The sequence below is a fragment of the Lotus japonicus genome, chromosome 2 (genome assembly GCF_012489685.1).
Source record: "Lotus japonicus ecotype B-129 chromosome 2, LjGifu_v1.2".
Taxonomy (NCBI): Eukaryota; Viridiplantae; Streptophyta; class Magnoliopsida; order Fabales; family Fabaceae; genus Lotus; species Lotus japonicus.
The window spans coordinates 19,942,623-19,960,157 of NC_080042.1; the positions used below are offsets into that span (position 1 = coordinate 19,942,623).

Genomic DNA, 17,535 nt, shown 5'->3' on the forward strand with positions numbered 1-17,535 from the left:
TTATGAGCATGACAGGTGTTTTGATTTATGTTTCTGGAGAATAAGTGTGACACCCTCTGTGTTATGCATTTTACTCTGATTTATGATATATTATTATGCGGGGTTTAGAGGGTGTTACACTTGACCTTAACACAGCTAGAAATTTAATTTAATCACATTCACATGCAAACTAACAACTAATTCTCTATATTTTCCTTTTCATATGGTTAGTTGCTAAACGATTGATTGGAAATTTCCTGATTAAGTAAAAAAATGACTCAAATGATATGCTCATATGTGAAAATGCTTTACTTATTATGACAAGTATTGTTAAATTTGTTTGTTTTGCACAGATAGCGAGAATGAAGGGCGGGAGGAAGAGGTCACGACATGCTTCTACTAGTGAGGATCCAGCGGATCGACACGAGCGCTTGCATGCTTCTACCAGGCGCGGCGACCATATTGCAGCCACTCAGGCGGTAGAGGCTTCAGCTCCGTCTCCATCCCCATCTGCTACTCTGGTCGAGGCTCCGTTAGCTACTCCGGCTCCATCTGCTACTCCGGTCGGGGCTCCGTCAGCTACCCCCGCTCCGTCTGCTACTAGGGATGCAGCTGAGCTGGATCCTACTCCGTTTTCTCCGATGGCTGAGTTACCTCGTCAGGAGACATCTTCTTCTGAGCCTAGTGGCGAGGAGTCTTCTTCTTCTTCTGAGCTTAGTGGTGAGGAGGAGGAGCCTCTTATTCTGCAGGAGGAGATTGATGCTGCTGATGTTGTGCCAGATGTGGTGCTAGAGGGCGGTGCAGATGACGACCTCATCCAGAGGGTGGCACCGTTTCCCGGGGGGCCTGAGGATCTGTCACTTCTTGCGCATTATCCTGACCACAAGGCTCCTTGGACGTGGCAGGCACTTCTTCGCACAGACCCGCGGTACGTGGACCGTCGGACATTGAGGGTGGCCACTGTTGGGGGGAAGGTATGGAACCTCCCCTGTGATGGCGATTCAGAGGCCCACACACATGTGCGACAGCTGCTGCAGCAGACGGGTTTGTATCACCTGCCTTGGTGCGGGTTACCGGAGACAGACCCAACTGTCATACTGGCCCTTGTTGAGAGATGGCATGAGGAGACGAGTAGCTTCCACATGCCGTTCGGGGAGATGACTATCACCCTGGACGATGTGTCGGCTATTCTCCATCTTCCCACAGGGTCGAGGTTCTACACTCCGGGCAGAGGGGAGCGAGATGAGGTTGCAGCGCTCTGCGCCCAGCTCCTGGGAGGATCTGTTGCTGATTATCTGGCTGAGTTTGAGGCGGCGGGTGGCCAGAACATTCGGTTCATTACTCTGAAGACCATGTACACGTCTGCTATGGATGGTATGTCTTAATCATTACTTTATTAAGTTGTATTTATTTTTACCGTATTATTAATAACTGTTAACTTAATTCATTTCATTGTAGAGGCTATGAGGATGCTGCTAGGATCTGGCTGGTGAACCAGCTTGGTGCCACCCTCTTTGCCAGCAAGAGTGGTGGTTACCACACTACTGTCTACTGGATCGGGATGCCTGAGGACCTCGGTCGCGTGTCGGAGTACGCGTGGGGTGCGATTGCGCTGACATCGTTGTACGAACAGCTGAGTCGTGCTTCTCGCAGGAAGACAGCGCAGATCGGTGGGTTCACCTCCCTCGTGCTGTCATGGGCATATGAGTACATATCCAGCAGCGTCATTATCAGGACGGAGGTCCCCGGCTACACACAGGACCAGCCTAGGGCGCAGCGGTGGTCCACGTCTCGGATCGCGCATTCCGGACTCGATGAGAGACGAGTCATGCTCGATGAGCTTACAGTGGATGATATCACATGGACCCCTTTTGAGGACCATCGAGATGTTCGACCGCGGGATCCCAGGGCCCTCTATTCCGGCTACATCAGGACACCTTACGGCCGGTCTGTGAGCCGACATCTACCAGAGCGGGTTATGCGCCAGTTTGGCTTCATACAGGACATCCCTTGACACCCCTCTGAGATCCAGACGACGGGGTCCCTTGCTGAGACCACAGATGCTGCCTATGCTGAGTTTGAGCCGCACCTCCGCCCTCAGGGGATACCTGCTACATATCCGGGAGAGGCGGTGGAGGGTTACATGAGGTGGTATAGCAGAGTGTCCCATGTGTTCATCATCCCTGAGGATAGGAGGGAGGAGCTTAGTGCCGTGGTAAGTTTGGATTCTAAACTTGTATATTATTTTTATTCATTCAATTGTGATTTTTGTTAATGAAATTATTTTTGTATATTATTTTTATGCAGTCTGCCATACGTAGGGGTGTGGAGTTGTTGGAGCAGTCCCTGGAGGTGCCAGGTGCTCTTGCTCCAGGGACACAGCCCCGAATCCTCACGGAGAGGGCGCTCGATCTCTTTCGACGGAGTTCCTTCGTTGGTACCCAGGGAGTTGCCTTTTCTGCTATTCGAGGAGTTTGAAATCAATGAGTTTCAGGCATTTGATTGACACAAATCCCCTAATATTTGTGTAGAAAGGGGTCTTGAAAAGGTGATCAATTTTATTCATACTGCGCTCAAACGATGCTACTATCTCAGTGTGACGATTGGTGGTCAAACTATGCGACGCAACCCATGATGTGGCCAGGTCACCCTTACTGTTCCGCAACATCAACTTCAAGCTGTCATGTGCACCTTCAGCCCTGCAAACCAACAACGCACATGTAAGAATTAATACTGTAATAATCTATGAAATGAAATACATATAACAAGTCATAACATAATTTTTGTACCTGTTACTTGTTGTTGTTCCAAAATGCATCACATGATTTGTCCATGCCTTGGCAAATTTCTGCTTGTGGACCAACCATGTAGTAGAACAATAAGTGGCAAATTTCAACTTGTGTTTATGCTTGCACATGTTAAACAATTCAATCCAATGAGCTTCAAATTCTGGAACTGTTGGAGCATCTACCAATTCGGCCCACTTGTCCATAACCTCTTCAGCAAAATCATCCGTGCCAACATACTCTTTGCACTTTGCCAAAACACACTTGTTGATGTGCCACAAGCATAGTAAATGGGTGGTGGTGGGAAGGCTTTGTGAAGCACTACTCAATAAGGCAAGATCTCTGTCCGTCACAATCACTCTAGGCAACCTGGATTGGTCGGAAATCAGAGACTTCATACACTCCAATGCCCAAATGTAGTCATCTGTGGTCTCACTGCCAATGTAACAGAATGCTATTGAGTATGTTTTATCCGTGGAGGTCAGGCCAACAATCTCGAGCAAGGGTAGTTTGTATTTGCTGGTCTTGTATGTGCAATCCATGGTCACTACATATGGGAATGTGTTGAAAAGTTTGACGGCATTCGGATGAGCCCAAAATATATCTCTAATCACTTCCGATCCGGGTTCATTTCGTTCGAAGTGAACATACTTCTCACCGTCCAACTTCTTCAGCAAGTATTGTATCTCTGTCAGTGACCCACGAACGGATTGTCTGAACCGCTTGCAAACACCATAAATTTGTTGGATGGTAGTCAAGTTTGAAGGATCTTTTTCCTTCAAGGACGCCAACATCTTTCTAGGTGGAACCCAAGTCTTAGCCTGATTTATCACGTCCTCCTTCGCCTCACTATTCAGTCTACCAGCGTAATTGTGGCCAAGTAGTGACTCAGCTGCGAGATGGATGTATCTACCGTCCATCACCTTCAACCACCAACCTTTATCATCTTTTGTACGTCGTCCTTTTAGCCTAAAAGGACAACCTGTCTTTTGTGTTGACGTTCCTTCAACAAGATCCGGTTCTCTGTAGGGAATATACGCACCATGCTTCTCACACGCCAGAATGACATATTCTTTTCTTCCCTTCGCACCACTATCAGACTTTGTTGTCACCAAAACAAAATTATTTGCCATAGAAATATCGCGAACCCATTTCATAAGATCATCTTTCAAAGGGAAACGCTGTTTCAGGATAAACAAGGCATAAGGCATAAAACAAGGCATAAACAAAGCAAACAAAGCATGCCAAAATTTGTGCAATGAGTACCTGATCAGTATGATACAAATGAGAGACATCTATAGATATAATCGGAGGTTCAGCTAGTGATGGTTGCTCCTCTGGATTATCATTTTCCAATCCAGCAGCATGTATCAATTGTGATTCACCAAAAAAAAAGGACTCTGTCATCCTTGGAACAAAAACGGTAAATCAATAACCGACCCTATAACGGTAAATAAAATTTCGGTCCTATAACGGAATATCATAATCCGATACATTAACGGAAAATCATTTACCGATTCAGTTCACGATACAACAGCCTAAGTTACCAACTTAACTAACTAAACTAACTACTTAAACTAACAACTAACTACTTAAACTAACTATAAATAAAGTATCAAAGCTAACACCACTTACCAGAAGTTAAAAGTTTTCCCTTGGTGGTGGTGGTGGAAATGTGGAGATGGTGGTGGTGGTGGGAAGGTGAAATGTGAGGGAGGAGTGGAGTAATGGTAGAATAAGGTAGTTTGGGCGAGTTATGGGGGGCTGGTGGGGGGTTGTTGGAGGGAGGAGTAATGGTGGAGGGAGGAGTAATGGTGAAAAGGTGATCAAACTGCCAGATTACCAATCGGTAAATGATATACCGATATCAATATACGAATCGGTTAATGATTAACCGATATTGTTCTTCGTGTTCTGGGTAATGGGATAAAGGTGTTCATACTGAGGAACAATAACGGGAAATGATTTACCGATTGGTATTTTGACATCAGCAAATCATTTACCGATGGGTAATTTTGGAATAAAAAAAAAAGGCTGGGGCGCGTAGCCTAAAGGGTGGGGTGCCAAACCCAAATCCCGCTGTGCTTGGGGGATGATCAGCAGTTATGAATAATAAGTTACTTAAAAGTTAAAAGCTCCTCCCAATACCTTTTTCAAAAAAGTTACTTTTTTCTTGTAAAAAATAAGTTACTTATAATTTTAGAGCTTTTTAAAAATTGTGTTTGGCCTAGCTTTAACTTAAAAGTTACTTAAAAGTAAAAAATAAGCTGGGCCAAACACTACCTTATTAATCTTTTTTAAAAAGTACCTTATTAATCTTTTTTAAAAAGGTAGAAGCAACACCATATCTTGCTTATGTAAAGCCTTATGATTATACCTTCAATTTACTCTCAAATATGAGTGTATGGATTCAGCTAATTTTGAGAAGTTCATTTAATTGTGTTATCACTTTGATGACCTATTCTGACTTTCCCTTACACCAAAAATTGAATGAGATCAAAGTATATAAGATCAAGTGGAGTTGTTGAGCTCGCTTGTTGCATGTTGTGGACGAGCAAATATGAGATGGGCAGGCTAAATGACATGTTAATTAGCAGGTAGGTTGAGGAAGAGGAAAGGAAGATGCAGTTGAGGCATCCCTTCCCGTTACAACAAGTTGTAACATGATATATCAATAAAAAAAAATTGAAGAAATAGAAAAAGAAAATTGAAGAAAAAGAAAAAAAAAGATAAAAAGAAAAAGAAAATTGCAGTTATCACGGGTCGCCCAGGGCGTTATCTTTTCACAAACGTCTTTTTGGGCGGGAGTCAATTTTGTTTGTTGCCAAACTATAGTGCGCTATAACAAAATGTCAAAGGTACAAGCTAACGCGTAAGCCTTTCGAAATAAGAAAGCGACACACTGAGCATACAAAGTCTTGACAATCCTAGTGGCCACTAAGAACCAAGCCCCCGGTCTTCATAAGACAAAGGTCAGCTAATGAGCGTCTAAGCTTTGAACGTAAGTTCAAGCCCCAAATAAGCCTCGTCATGGCGAGTCAAGTCTCAGTAAATTTAGCACTCAAAATCAGTTGGCAAAAGGTTTGAATTTCTTGTTGCAAGTAATACTCAAATGAAATAAAATTGTTGTGGACAAACGTGGGCAAAAGACACACCCAATTTCCAAAGAAGGGATGTATTCATTCAAAAAGAGGCGACCTATAATCAAGGTGTAACCGATGCAAGGTGTAACCTATGCAAGGTACATTGGGTTCCACCTCAACACCACCGATGGCAAGCACCTCCTCCACAATTGGGACATCCATAAGAAGCTCATGTTTGACGAGATAGATACTTCACACATAAACTTCTCAGCATACAAAGCAAGCTCCATGACTTATGTAACGCCTCAATTTCTCAACTGAGGAATCACATTAAGTAACTTAACAAAGTCTAAGGACTATTCTGCAATCCCTAAAATCCAAGGGTATTTTTTTTTTTTAAAATGACTAAATACCATAGGGTTGGAAACACATCATAACTTTATTTAAATAACATGTTTCCCGATATACATTAATAATAGTTTACAATACCATAAGTAAGGTTCAGAATAAACATGCGCACTTTAACAGTGGCGGAAGCAAGGCTTTAATAACAGAGTTCTCATATAGAAAAGGAGACTCAAACATAGTCCACAATAAGAGAAGCAAAGCTGCTTCTTACACCTCTACTCCACCGCCTACAACCCGATCTCCAACTCGAGCAGCTAAGCTTCGGCGGAAGGATCTCCATCGCCTAATAGCGTTAAGCGCCCAAACAACAAGTAGCAAATAGAAAGGGTTAACTCCATGCCATTACCACATATGAAAGAGAAAACATGTTATTCGAACTTAATCATATAACGTGATAGTTAAACTAACAACATATATCAAGTTAAATGACGATTCATTGAACAATATAGCATCAAATCAAACATCAGTACCATCGAATGTTAGTGTCCTATAATGCGACTATATGCTTCTACCAAAATGGATCGATCAATATCGTCTCACAAGACGGGACAATCACGCGGGACCACACCCACCTCATCGCCACTTAGCGCCACTACGGACGGGACAATCGCATGGGACCACACCCATCTCATCGCCACTTTAGAACATCTCGAAAGATGGGACAATCCCGCGGGACCACACCCACCTCATTGCCACTTTATAACGCCTCGAAAGACGGGACAATCACGCGGGACCACACCCACCTCATTGCCACTTAAGGACCAAAGCCTATATGCCAAGTCAGTCAACAACAATGCCCAGCAAATGATCAATTCAGAGTAACCACATGTTATTCCTATTATCAACGAACATAAATCAACTCAATTGCATACCAACTCAGTTCAATGACAGAAACCAGTAAACGGCCGAAGCCTCTCAGAAAACGGAGACACACGTCTCAATAAGTTCACTCGGCCGAAGCCTCCAGAAAACATTTTCCCAGTTCAGCATAATAATTATAATCCAATGCCAATCAATATAAATATCTTCATCTCAAACGCAGGCAGTGCGATAAAAGCAGGCAAGACTCAAAGACGCACTAAAACTGAGTTACCCTTACCTTCGTGAGTAGAAGTTGTGCATGGAAGTTGCGAACCTAGAACAAGGAAACACAATCATCAACACAAGACCTACTAGAAGCAACACTATCTAATAACACTAATCGAAACCGGAAAGAAAGCTTTCAAAGCTTCAGAGTTCCTATTTAGGCACAAATTGACAACAGAATTTCGTTTGCTAAGACACGCATAACTTGAGCTACAGAACTCGGAATGACACGAAACCAAAGCCAAAATTTCGACAATCGAAAGAGCTACGCTATAGCTTAGGCCATACAGACCCAAAAATTATTTTTGGACAAGGTACCATAACACTAAGTTTCGGCCACTTCTCAAAATAGGGTTTCCCGAACTTTTTCTTCGATCTAAATTAATTCCTAGGTATTCTTAGGCGATATCTAGGCCAGGGATTCTCTCAGAAAAATTATCGGATCGAAAACTAGAACAGGGGTATTTTGGTCAAGATTTTTAGCTCGGAAACTCAAAATCGGAATTTCAAAAAATAAATTGGATGAGGTCGATACCCACGACGTTTATGACAACTAATCCTACTGACGCTAAGCTCAGTCGAGAGTTTTTGATTCAAAAAGCGGAACCTCAGCATAAAAATGGGTATTTGAGCATAATTGAAGTTCGGCGGCATTCGGCGAGATTCGGCGAAATGTAATCCGCTAAACATGCTCTTGGGCATGCAGGGAATAAGTTTAGACAGAGAAATCAAGTTATTTGGACACTTTTACAAAAAGCTCAAAACTTTGAGCACAGAAAGACATAGAGAAAAGCGATAGAATTTACGATCAGAGGTAAGGAAAAGCATCAGTACCTCGAGGCCTACGCGTAGCAACGAATAGAGCGACGATCAGACAAGAATCGGCGAAAATCAATTCTCCCCTCCTTCCTCCTCAAGCTCTCGGCCGTGTGTGTGTGTTTTGGTGATGTTATTTTTTTTTTTCAAGCTATTTATAGAAAATGGAAAACGCGGGAAAATGAATATTTCGTGATTCCGATTTTTCCTGCACATTCCTCTGTGAATTATAAGATAGAATCCGGCGACAGAATTTCAGAACTCGAAACAGGTTTCTTGGAATTTAAGCAAACGATTCACTAACGGTGTTAATCGATTTAACCCGAAAAGTTACTTTTTGCAGTTGATGTCGGATGACAAAACTTCCTTTTGAAGAAAGATTGGAAACATCGAAAGAAATGGGTGTACGCGTGTGGAATCTTCATTTGAAGCTCCGAATAGAAAAAGTCTTCATCGACAGTTTACTTTAAGGTTCTTGAGCTATCAGGGATTTAGTTTCGGCAAACCTCCGAGAATCGAAATAGATCATTCGTACATTCCAGGGTTTCGTGTCGAAACACTTGTCGTGGAAAGGAATAAGAGAAATTATTATATTCCTCTGAATATTTTTGAATATCGTTTCTACAGTGCTTTAAGAGCAAATTAGCCATTTACTAACGTTTTCACCCTAAGGCGGAAGTGAATGAAACTCGTGCTATAACCTATAGCGAAATTAGTAATATTCTATGTCGTTTCCTAAATTTTCTTCTTCATAATACTAATCCAAACATCACACACAAGTCAAGTTCCTCTCATGATTACACATAATCCTATGCGTGAGTTGGAAATTATTTATTTATTTAATTCTAAAATCTTGGGTCTTACAACTTGACCATCACCTTCAATCCTTTTCATTTCAATAAGGAAATCATCCTCATTTTTTTCCACCACATTTCAAACCTCCCAACATATTCGAGCCCCTTCATAATATCAATCATTTCCTAGTAAGACCAAGCATCGTTGTCCAAGCTAGGAAATTCATGAACCTCACCCCCTACATATTCAACCCGAGGGGTAAGCACAAATTCCCCCTATCATGAACAACCAGAGTGAAAGTCATGTTTTTCCTACAACAAGAAATTAAAAAACCATGAGAAAAGAGTACATTTCGCATCAATTTGGTCCCTACCCAGAAAAACGTAAACCCTAAATTTGGCCCCCACCAACAGAATCCAAAAAATCAACCCATAAATCGCGATTAAGCAAAGTGTTTTGGTCCCCACCCACAAAAACTTACATGCAACCTGAAATTTGGTCCCCACCCACAAATGTATCATCTCAGTCGCGATTAATCAAAGGGTTTTGGTCCCCACCCATGAAATCCCCAAAATACAACCAAGGTTTCCCGATTAAGAAAAGGGTTTTCATTCCCACCCACAAAATCGAATCAGAAAACCATGAGAGAAGAAGCGGTACTTACCTCTTGTCTTAGTGCTTCGTGATTTTGGTTATCAACGAAAAGGAGCGTGCGACGTCACACCAGAGACTGCAAGTATGAACGACGAAGGGCACCGGCGAAGTAACTCAGGCGATGGCGTAGTAAGACAGTAGTCGACGATTCAAAGCAAGAGAGTACTTGTTACTAATTTAGGGTTCAAATGTGTTAAGATAGATTGAGGATGTAAACCATATCAAAAATGGAAAAGAGGGGAAAAAAACAAAAAATATTACTACTAATGTTACGTGGAAAAAAAATTGAAAAATGAAAAACTGACATGTCACCACTTACCTGCAAGTTAGCATGTCAAGAAAGCATGGGAACCGATAAATGGTTGAAAGCCAAACAATTTTATAAGTTAAATGATGAAAAACAACGAAAATTTAGTTGAGGGACAAATACCGATTTCTCACCTTAGTTCAGAACCCGAAGATTTTTTTTTTTTTTTGAAATTAGGACCCGAAGATATTTAACACATTTTAGAAATGTTTTTCGTGTGGGTTGCACTTGCACGAATAAAATTGATTTTTTTTTTTTGAAATTAAAATTGATTTCTTAATAGTTGTGTATCCCTCTCTCTTGACTGCACTCTCGCAAAAGAGGAAGCAGAAGACCCACATCACTCCCTCCCTCCCTTGCATCTTTGCACGATCGAAAGTTGATTTCTTAAGGTAGGAAGGTAGAGTTGGTATCAGCAAATTACAACTCTTTCTCTGGGTTGGGTGTGCTACATTTCAGATTCCCTATGTGTTGATTTATTACTTGGGGTTTTGGGTGCTCTTTTCTTTTTCATGTAATGCCCTGTAACTGTTTGATTTAATTCCTCACTGACTCTCACTATCGCTCACAAACGTTTTTCTCCTCCTTCTTCCTCCTCCGCCAGCGCCGCCGTTTTCTCCGCCCTGCGCGTCTGTCCGCCGCCGTCATTTTGTCCTTCCTCTAGGTCGTCTCTGTCTCTTGTCTCACATCTTCACGTCTTTCTCCTCCTTGTTCTCGCGTGACCACCGTCGTTTCTTCTTCCTCCAACTGCGTCCACCATCATTTTCTCCTTCCTCCTGGCACTAACCTTTGAGTAACCTACTAACCTTTCTTTTACTTTGGTCCTTGTTTATGTTCTCATATGACAATTGAGTTAATTTAGAGGTTTGTGAGTGTTATCACTTTTTCTTTGGCTTGGGATAGAGACCATAATCTGATTATGATATGAGTTAGAATGTATGAATTTGTGTTTGTAAGTTTAGCCCCTTTTCTTGTCTCATGTTCTCTTAATTTTATGAATATATTTTCTTGTTGCTTTTTGAAAGAAAAAAAATCTAATTTGGATTTTAGCTGTGTCGTGTCCGTGTCGGGGTTTGTGCTTCATGAGGGTTGTATCCCTAGGCCAGGACTTTGAGTATTAATGATAATTATGTCTTAAACTTTGAGAATTTTTTATTAATGATGATAACACCTTGAGCTTTGAGAAATTAGTCTTGATCATCCCTTATTGTTTATTAGCAACAATTTTCCTTGTACATGCTACCATCTGATGTAGTGGATTGGGGAGGTTTCGGGCAACAATTTTATTAGCAACAATTATTGTTTATTCCCTTGCAGAGAAGAAAGGTCACAATCATGGTGCAATGGCAGAGACATATTTTCCCAATTCTTCGTCACATTCATAAGGGAGTGGACCATGTCTATCATTCAGCTCCAAAGCTTTCAATTTCTCACTTAAGCTCTTCTTTTCCACAAGGTTAAGAGTTTTCAGATGCGTATTTTGTTTTTCTGGTCACAAGTCACTGAAAGTTGTGAAGGTTCATTAGGAAAAACTTTTCTTTGGTATTGTAGGTCAGTTTCAGGGAGCATGGACAACAACTTCGCCCAGTATCTCGAGGCCTATGTATCACTGTTTCCAGCATCAGGTAATTGTGTTTTTTATTTTGCATCTTCATCAGTAATGTATTGAGTTAGAGGTTTTAGTTTAGTCGGGAGGGAGCACATCTCATGTATACCAGAAAGGACGGTATGTTATGTGCATTTCCAGCCATGATGTAAGTTGTGATTTTAACCAAATTAGAATTAGCCAGTATTCACAAGGTAAACACGGTGGTCTCCTGTAGATTGAGTGAGATTCTCATTGTTTAAGATTATAAGAAAGTGATTTTGCGATTGTTTGAGAAAAGGTTGTTTTTAGAGCTTTTATGTGAAGTAGATACTATTTTGTGCTTGGTTATAATTATAAAAAACACTTTACTTTCTCTCTCATCTATCATAGGAAGGTTTTTTTGAGAAGCCACTCATACCAGCTTCTAAAAGAAAGCTGATTTTTTTTTGTTGCACATTTTGATTCTTTTTAAAATCAAAATCATTTCTAAATAAATAAAATAAATGAGAACTATTTTTTTTAAATGCTTTTCTGTAAAATAATCAGAAACAAGCATTCTCTTTGAATGTTGCTCTTGTGAGTAAAATGAGCTTCATCAATGTTCTCTATCTTCTTTAGATTCTTTGAGGTTATAGCCGGGCCATGGAAAATAGAATAGAGGATGTACGATCTGTAGCATCTCCAGGATCAAAATTCTTTCCTTCGTCAACTCATTGTAGTTGTCTTGTTAAACACAATCCTAGCATGTCCGGTGATTCCCTTATTTCTTATTCCTACATTCGCTACATGCGATGGTGACGACGGAAAGACACATTTAGGCATCACCTCTTGGGATCCTGTGATGTCAAAGGTAGAAATAAGAGTTTGAGCACGTAAGAAAATGAAGGAAAATGAGATAAATGGTGGTAAAATATCAGTAACCACTCTAACTGATCTAACTAACGCTGACAATCAGTAGAATATCAAAAGAAAAGATTTTCTAGATCAAGGTTGTCCTTGAGGACTTAATAGCGTGGCCCCTGTCCGCTTCAGGTTGTTATGTAGCATCACAATTTAGTGTAGGTGCCACTGCAGCTGCTAAAGCAGTGAAAATAGGACCTGAACCGGCGCTATCTGGTGAAAACTCAAGAATGCCCTTGGGTCATTTTTGTTAGGGAATTTTAAGGCTTTTGTTTCAGAAACATATTATAAAGGGTATGATTTGAGAAAGACTTCAGTCCTTTTCACCTTTCTTCCATTCTCTGTCCAAGCTGACCCATCAAGTGTGTTATGAATATGATAGTAGTGAAAGTGATGAAGATGAAGACTTGGATCTAGAAGAGGTTACTGATTCCTGTTTAGGAAACTTTTATTTGAATTTTAATGTTAGACACAGTTTTGTTTAAGCCTTAGAGGCCCAAACTTCTTCATTACCATAACTTTTGTTGGTATTTACTTGTATGTTCTGTTTTTGATACCTATTACATAATGTAGTTATTTATGAATGTCATACATTTAGAGATTTTTTTAATCATTTTGAGCATTTATGCATGTATGTAATATGTATGTTTTATAAATAAGTTATATAAACTGAAAAAAAAAATACATTATAGCGGCCATCCTGCTATGCATTATACCACTAGCATTTTTATGGTCGATCATTACGCACCGCTATTTGAGCTTGACAACTTTGCTCTAGATCTCTAACAATCCAATGTGTTTCAGTGAAACTGGACACCCTAAGTTTGGCTCTTAAATCAGAGACAACAACATCAACAGCAATAACAAAAGCCTTATCCTACTAAGTGAGGTTGACAATATTAATCACGCAACGTCATTGCCCTCTATCAAAACTCTTAAATCAGAGAAACAAAGCATATTCAGATTTAATGAGTGCACGAGCAATCTACTTAGCCAGTGTTAATTATTTTAAATTTCTATCAATTTATTTCACTTGATGTTTTGTATTTTATGACTTGAATAATTCTATTTCAGGGAATTTCAAGTTCTACTTGGTTGCTTGCAAATTCACCTGAGGAAACACCTGTTTCGTCACCACTAGCCCCACTTTCATTATTGGGTAGTTCAAAAGGTGAAGACCAGAATCAGAAAGCTGTTTCTAAGCCAGAAAATGTTCAAGCTGTATTAAAGGGGATAAAGCAGGTTTGAGATGCCTTATCTCATCATTGTTTGTGATGGATTGCTTTTGGTTTTCTTATATTCATGATTTGGATGTTAGTGCCTAACGTTCAATCTAACATTAAGGGCATGTTTGATAAAACTGAAAAATGTGAAATTTTAGTCCTGAAAATCTAAAAATTAAATATATTTTGTGAAAAGATTTTAACTGCTGAAGAGTGCATTAAAGAAAACTACTCCCTCCCATTTAGTATACTAAACTCAGCAACCGTAAAGGAAACTATTGCCATTTGACAATTTAGTCAGGTAAATAATTGCTGTTTATTCATTCAGTAAAGCCCATGTGCTGAATGTATTCTGCATATCTCACTGAAAATAAATTATTTCATTTTTTGGTTTAAGTATCTTGGGTGAAAGAGTGAATGCGCTAGAGTCTAGGTTGGTGAATTCGGAGGTTGTAATCGTAGGGGTGTGCATGGTGCAGTTTTTTTCAAAAACCAAACCAAATCTTAAAAAAACCGATTGTGTAGTTTAGTTTTTTAATCCAAACTGTTTAATTATTAACAAAATGGTTCAGTTTCTGGTGAACTGTTTTAGAACCAGTTCGGAACCAGTTCAAAACCGGTTTTATAACCATACTGGTTTTGAACCTGTTTTAGCACCAAATGAATGTGCCTTTTTGTAAAGGAGTGCCAGCTAAGTGCAGCGGAAAATCAAAATCTTCAGAAAAAACGAGTTTTGTGAAACAAAACAGGAAGTCAAATAAAATACTAAAATTATTGCATCGAAACAGCTAAGTGAAGGAGAAAACCCCAAATTCTGAAGATTTTGGGAACAGCAAAACGATGACCACCAAAACCTCGCACCAATCAAAACGATGACCCTCCCCTGTACTGTCGAACAATTTTTTCGCAACAGCCCTATCATACCCGCCTAACCTGGAGGTCAGAGCAAAATAACAAACGATTTTGTTCGATTTAGTCAAGTTGGCTCTCTTGAGTATGGAAGGCCAATCCATCCACTGTTCAATTTGTTGAGTTTGAGTGTGATGGACGACAATCTTACATAGAAGAAATTGATACTAGTATTGATCAAACAATATGGTGAATGAAAATTTGGCAAACCCTTTGAGAAGTTGTCCAACTTAAGGCAAACAGGGATGATGGACAAGTATACCAAGGCTTTTGAGTTAATCTGGTCACAAGGGAGCAGGATGGGGGGAACAACATTTTGGTTACTTAATAGGAAGCTTATGCCTTTAGATTCAACGGTATTAATCCAAGATCAAGATGTCAGTCTGGTTACCAAACATGCTCAAGAGAGATTTGGTGTAAAATGATATATCATTAGATTTTTTTTTTTTTTTTATAAACATATATCATTAGATGTGAGTCATGATAGGGTATTATGACACCAATTGACCCATGTTTCCGATGCGACCTAGCAGGAGAGGTTTTGGTAGTTGTTTCGGGATTGAATATCTTGACAGAAACTGGAAATCAGGGAATAGAAATATGAACTGTATATTGATTTATGAGCAACTTCCTTCTGTCACTGCTAGAAGATGTAACATGTAAATGAAAAATAGACTAATAAGCAGAACGTTGAGGATCTGCATCTCTCTTCCTCATATCTCAATTCTTGCCTCACCTCATTTCTTTCATATAGTAACATATTCGTAGATCTCCCTGCATTCCCTCCTGCAAAGTGCAGGTTGGATATGCACAAACATACAGCTATTCTCGCACTTTCCATCCTCAACAGTTTGTACAATTCCCCCAGTACTTTTTCACCTCTTTCTACTATATACCTTTAATAGGAGGGTAGCTTACACATTCTTAATTCAAATTAAGTTTTGAATATTTTCAGTTCATCTTGAAATAATCTAGTATGCTGTAAGCCTTAATCTTTGAAATGCTTTACTTCATGTGCTCCACATGATTGTTTGAAATTTAAATATAACTGCTTACAATTCAATTTTGCACTAAAAAGATGTCTTAATTCATGTGCTTTTCACATAGATTATTTTATGGTCAATGCAGATGCCGACTGCTTTAACCCAGTGTTGTTTATGGTTGATTGTTAAGGTTTCTTATATGCATGATTCAGAAGTGAGTGTGTAAAATTTGAAATGTTGCGTTTAGGTATTTATTTAATTTAAATTTAATTGATAATCACATTTCTAGCATGCATGTTAAAATGGACAGTATCAACAAGTAGTATTCAGCATGAAAATTGAAAAAATATAATGTTTTGTTTCATTTATGGGGGCCCTCGGCCTACTTGTTAAAAGTCTTTGTTCTTTGTGTCAGAATATAACAACTTTGCAGACAATTCACATCAACTTTTTAACCATTTAAGTGCTTTTGTTGTCACATCTTGTTTTCAATCATATCTTAGAGTCCTAAGAAGGTCAATTTGGTTGCTGCTTTGGTTCGTGGTATGCTCGTTAAAGACGCATTGTTGCAGTTGCAATTGACAGTAAAGCGAGCTGCAAAAACTGTATATCAGGTAGTAATTCTTTAGTATTTTTCATTACCACCTAAGTGGACTGGACTTCAAAAGCAATATAGTTTTTTGCATTCTAAGTTCTTTTGGGGTAGATGTCAGACTTTGTTAATTTTTCTTTTTCTTTTCATCTTTAGAACTGCACATCCATTTCCATTTTGAGTTTCATTGTCTAATTTCATGACTTTCCCCCTTATATCACTAATAACAAATTCCTTGGAGTCCTTCCTCTTCGATTTTCCATGCTGGTATCCAATATACGCACAAGAACCTGTGATACTTTTCATTTGAGGTCTACTCAATTTCGATGGAGGAAGGTTCTTCTGTTGCCGTTTATAGGCAAAGCAAAATCTAAAGCATTCTTTAAAATTGTGCATGATACAGGTTATTCATTCAGCCAGAGCAAATGCCTCTCATAATCATGGGTTGGATTCAGACCGTCTCATTATTGGTAAAATGTTTAAGTTTGTAATTTTTAGGAGCTGAATGAAGTTTCTGTCACATTGTTTTATTCACACTGATGCGGCATTCCTGTTTCTTCCAGCTGAAGCATATGTCGGAAAGGGATTTTATAAAAAGAGAATATCCATTCACGGGAAATGTAGACATGGGATCATGCACAGACCAGAGTGCAGGCTAACTGTTGTAGTAAGAGAGATAACCCCTGAAGAAGAGGCAAAGATTGCAAGGCTGAAGGTCCACAACTTTAAGAAGCTCTCTAAGAGGGAGAGACGACTTGTGCCGCATAAGCTTATTGAGACCACTCCTGTTTGGGGCCGCAAAAACAAGCCTACCAGTCAAAACTCGGGTGCTGCAGTTGCATGATTTGGTTCATGGAACAAATTTTCAGCATTATGCCCCTTTTACAAGAACTGGTAATAAGTGACGAAATTTTTTTTCTATTTAAAAATATGAATAACTAATATACAGTGGCATCTGTTATCATTTTAAGTGATTGAGTACGAACTTTTTTGAGGACCTTGGATTTTTCACCAATTCTGGTGATGATGTTTTTCTTTTGTGCAATAGATACTTTGCATCACATCCAATGATAAAAACAGTTGAGAAACATGCAAACAAAAGTAACGTTTGGTAGACAGGTGAGAAAGGAACATAAAGGAACATATGAGTTTAGTTCTGTGTTGTTCATGTTTTTAAAAGGGAACGGAACATACCATAAGACTCCTAGAACATAACACTTTGGTTCCGTAGAAAATGATGGAACGAAAGAGAACGGAACATGATACTCTAATAAAATACAAAATTACCCCTAAGTTTTTTCTTTCATCTTTCCTTTTTTCTACACTTCCCTCTTCTATTTCACATCAAGCCATCTCTCCCAAATTTCTTTTATTCAATTGCATTCAAATTTTTTTGTGCAAAGCATTTGCTTCCAACCGTAGTATT

The 17,535-nt window shown here is 39.6% G+C and overlaps 2 protein-coding genes across 4 annotated transcripts in view; both read left to right on the forward strand.

Moving 5' to 3' along the window:
* The window catches only part of LOC130737747 (uncharacterized), a 36,417-nt gene extending 33,838 nt beyond the window's left edge, over window positions 1–2,579 (forward strand). The window contains exons 5-7 of the mRNA XM_057589596.1: window positions 333–1,353; window positions 1,438–2,194; window positions 2,287–2,579. Coding sequence (XP_057445579.1) covers window positions 342–1,353; window positions 1,438–1,472 — 1,047 coding nt within the window. The 5' untranslated portion in view covers window positions 333–341 and the 3' untranslated portion in view covers window positions 1,473–2,194; window positions 2,287–2,579. The remainder of the gene's footprint in view (window positions 1–332; window positions 1,354–1,437; window positions 2,195–2,286) is intronic.
* Window positions 2,580–10,157: 7,578 nt separating this feature from the next.
* Window positions 10,158–17,106, forward strand: LOC130737752 (uncharacterized). Of its 3 annotated transcripts, XM_057589600.1 has the most exons (8): window positions 10,213–10,306; window positions 10,519–10,707; window positions 11,232–11,370; window positions 11,466–11,539; window positions 13,477–13,644; window positions 16,021–16,131; window positions 16,513–16,579; window positions 16,673–17,106. In XM_057589600.1, the coding sequence occupies exons 3-8, from the start codon at window positions 11,250–11,252 to the stop codon at window positions 16,951–16,953; spliced, it is 822 nt and encodes a 273-aa protein (XP_057445583.1). In that variant the 5' UTR covers window positions 10,213–10,306; window positions 10,519–10,707; window positions 11,232–11,249; the 3' UTR covers window positions 16,954–17,106. The 3 variants fall into 3 exon arrangements, with proteins under 3 accessions (XP_057445581.1, XP_057445584.1, XP_057445583.1); XM_057589598.1 differs by lacking the exon at window positions 10,519–10,707 and having other exon boundaries at window positions 10,158–10,306; XM_057589601.1 differs by lacking the exon at window positions 10,519–10,707 and having other exon boundaries at window positions 10,187–10,314.
* Window positions 17,107–17,535: the final 429 nt, after the last annotated feature.

What these genes read in the sequence shown, in the direction of transcription:
- LOC130737752 (XM_057589598.1), top strand. Translation starts at nt 11,250, where the DNA reads ATGGTGCAATGGCAGAGACATATTTTCCCAATTCTTCGTCACATTCAT. An exon ending in AAGCTCTTCTTTTCCACAAG is followed by an intron (nt 11,371 to 11,465) that starts GTTAAGAGTTTT and finishes TTGGTATTGTAG; the next exon opens with GTCAGTTTCAGGGAGCATGG. An exon ending in CTGCAAAAACTGTATATCAG is followed by an intron (nt 16,132 to 16,512) that starts GTAGTAATTCTT and finishes TGCATGATACAG; the next exon opens with GTTATTCATTCAGCCAGAGC.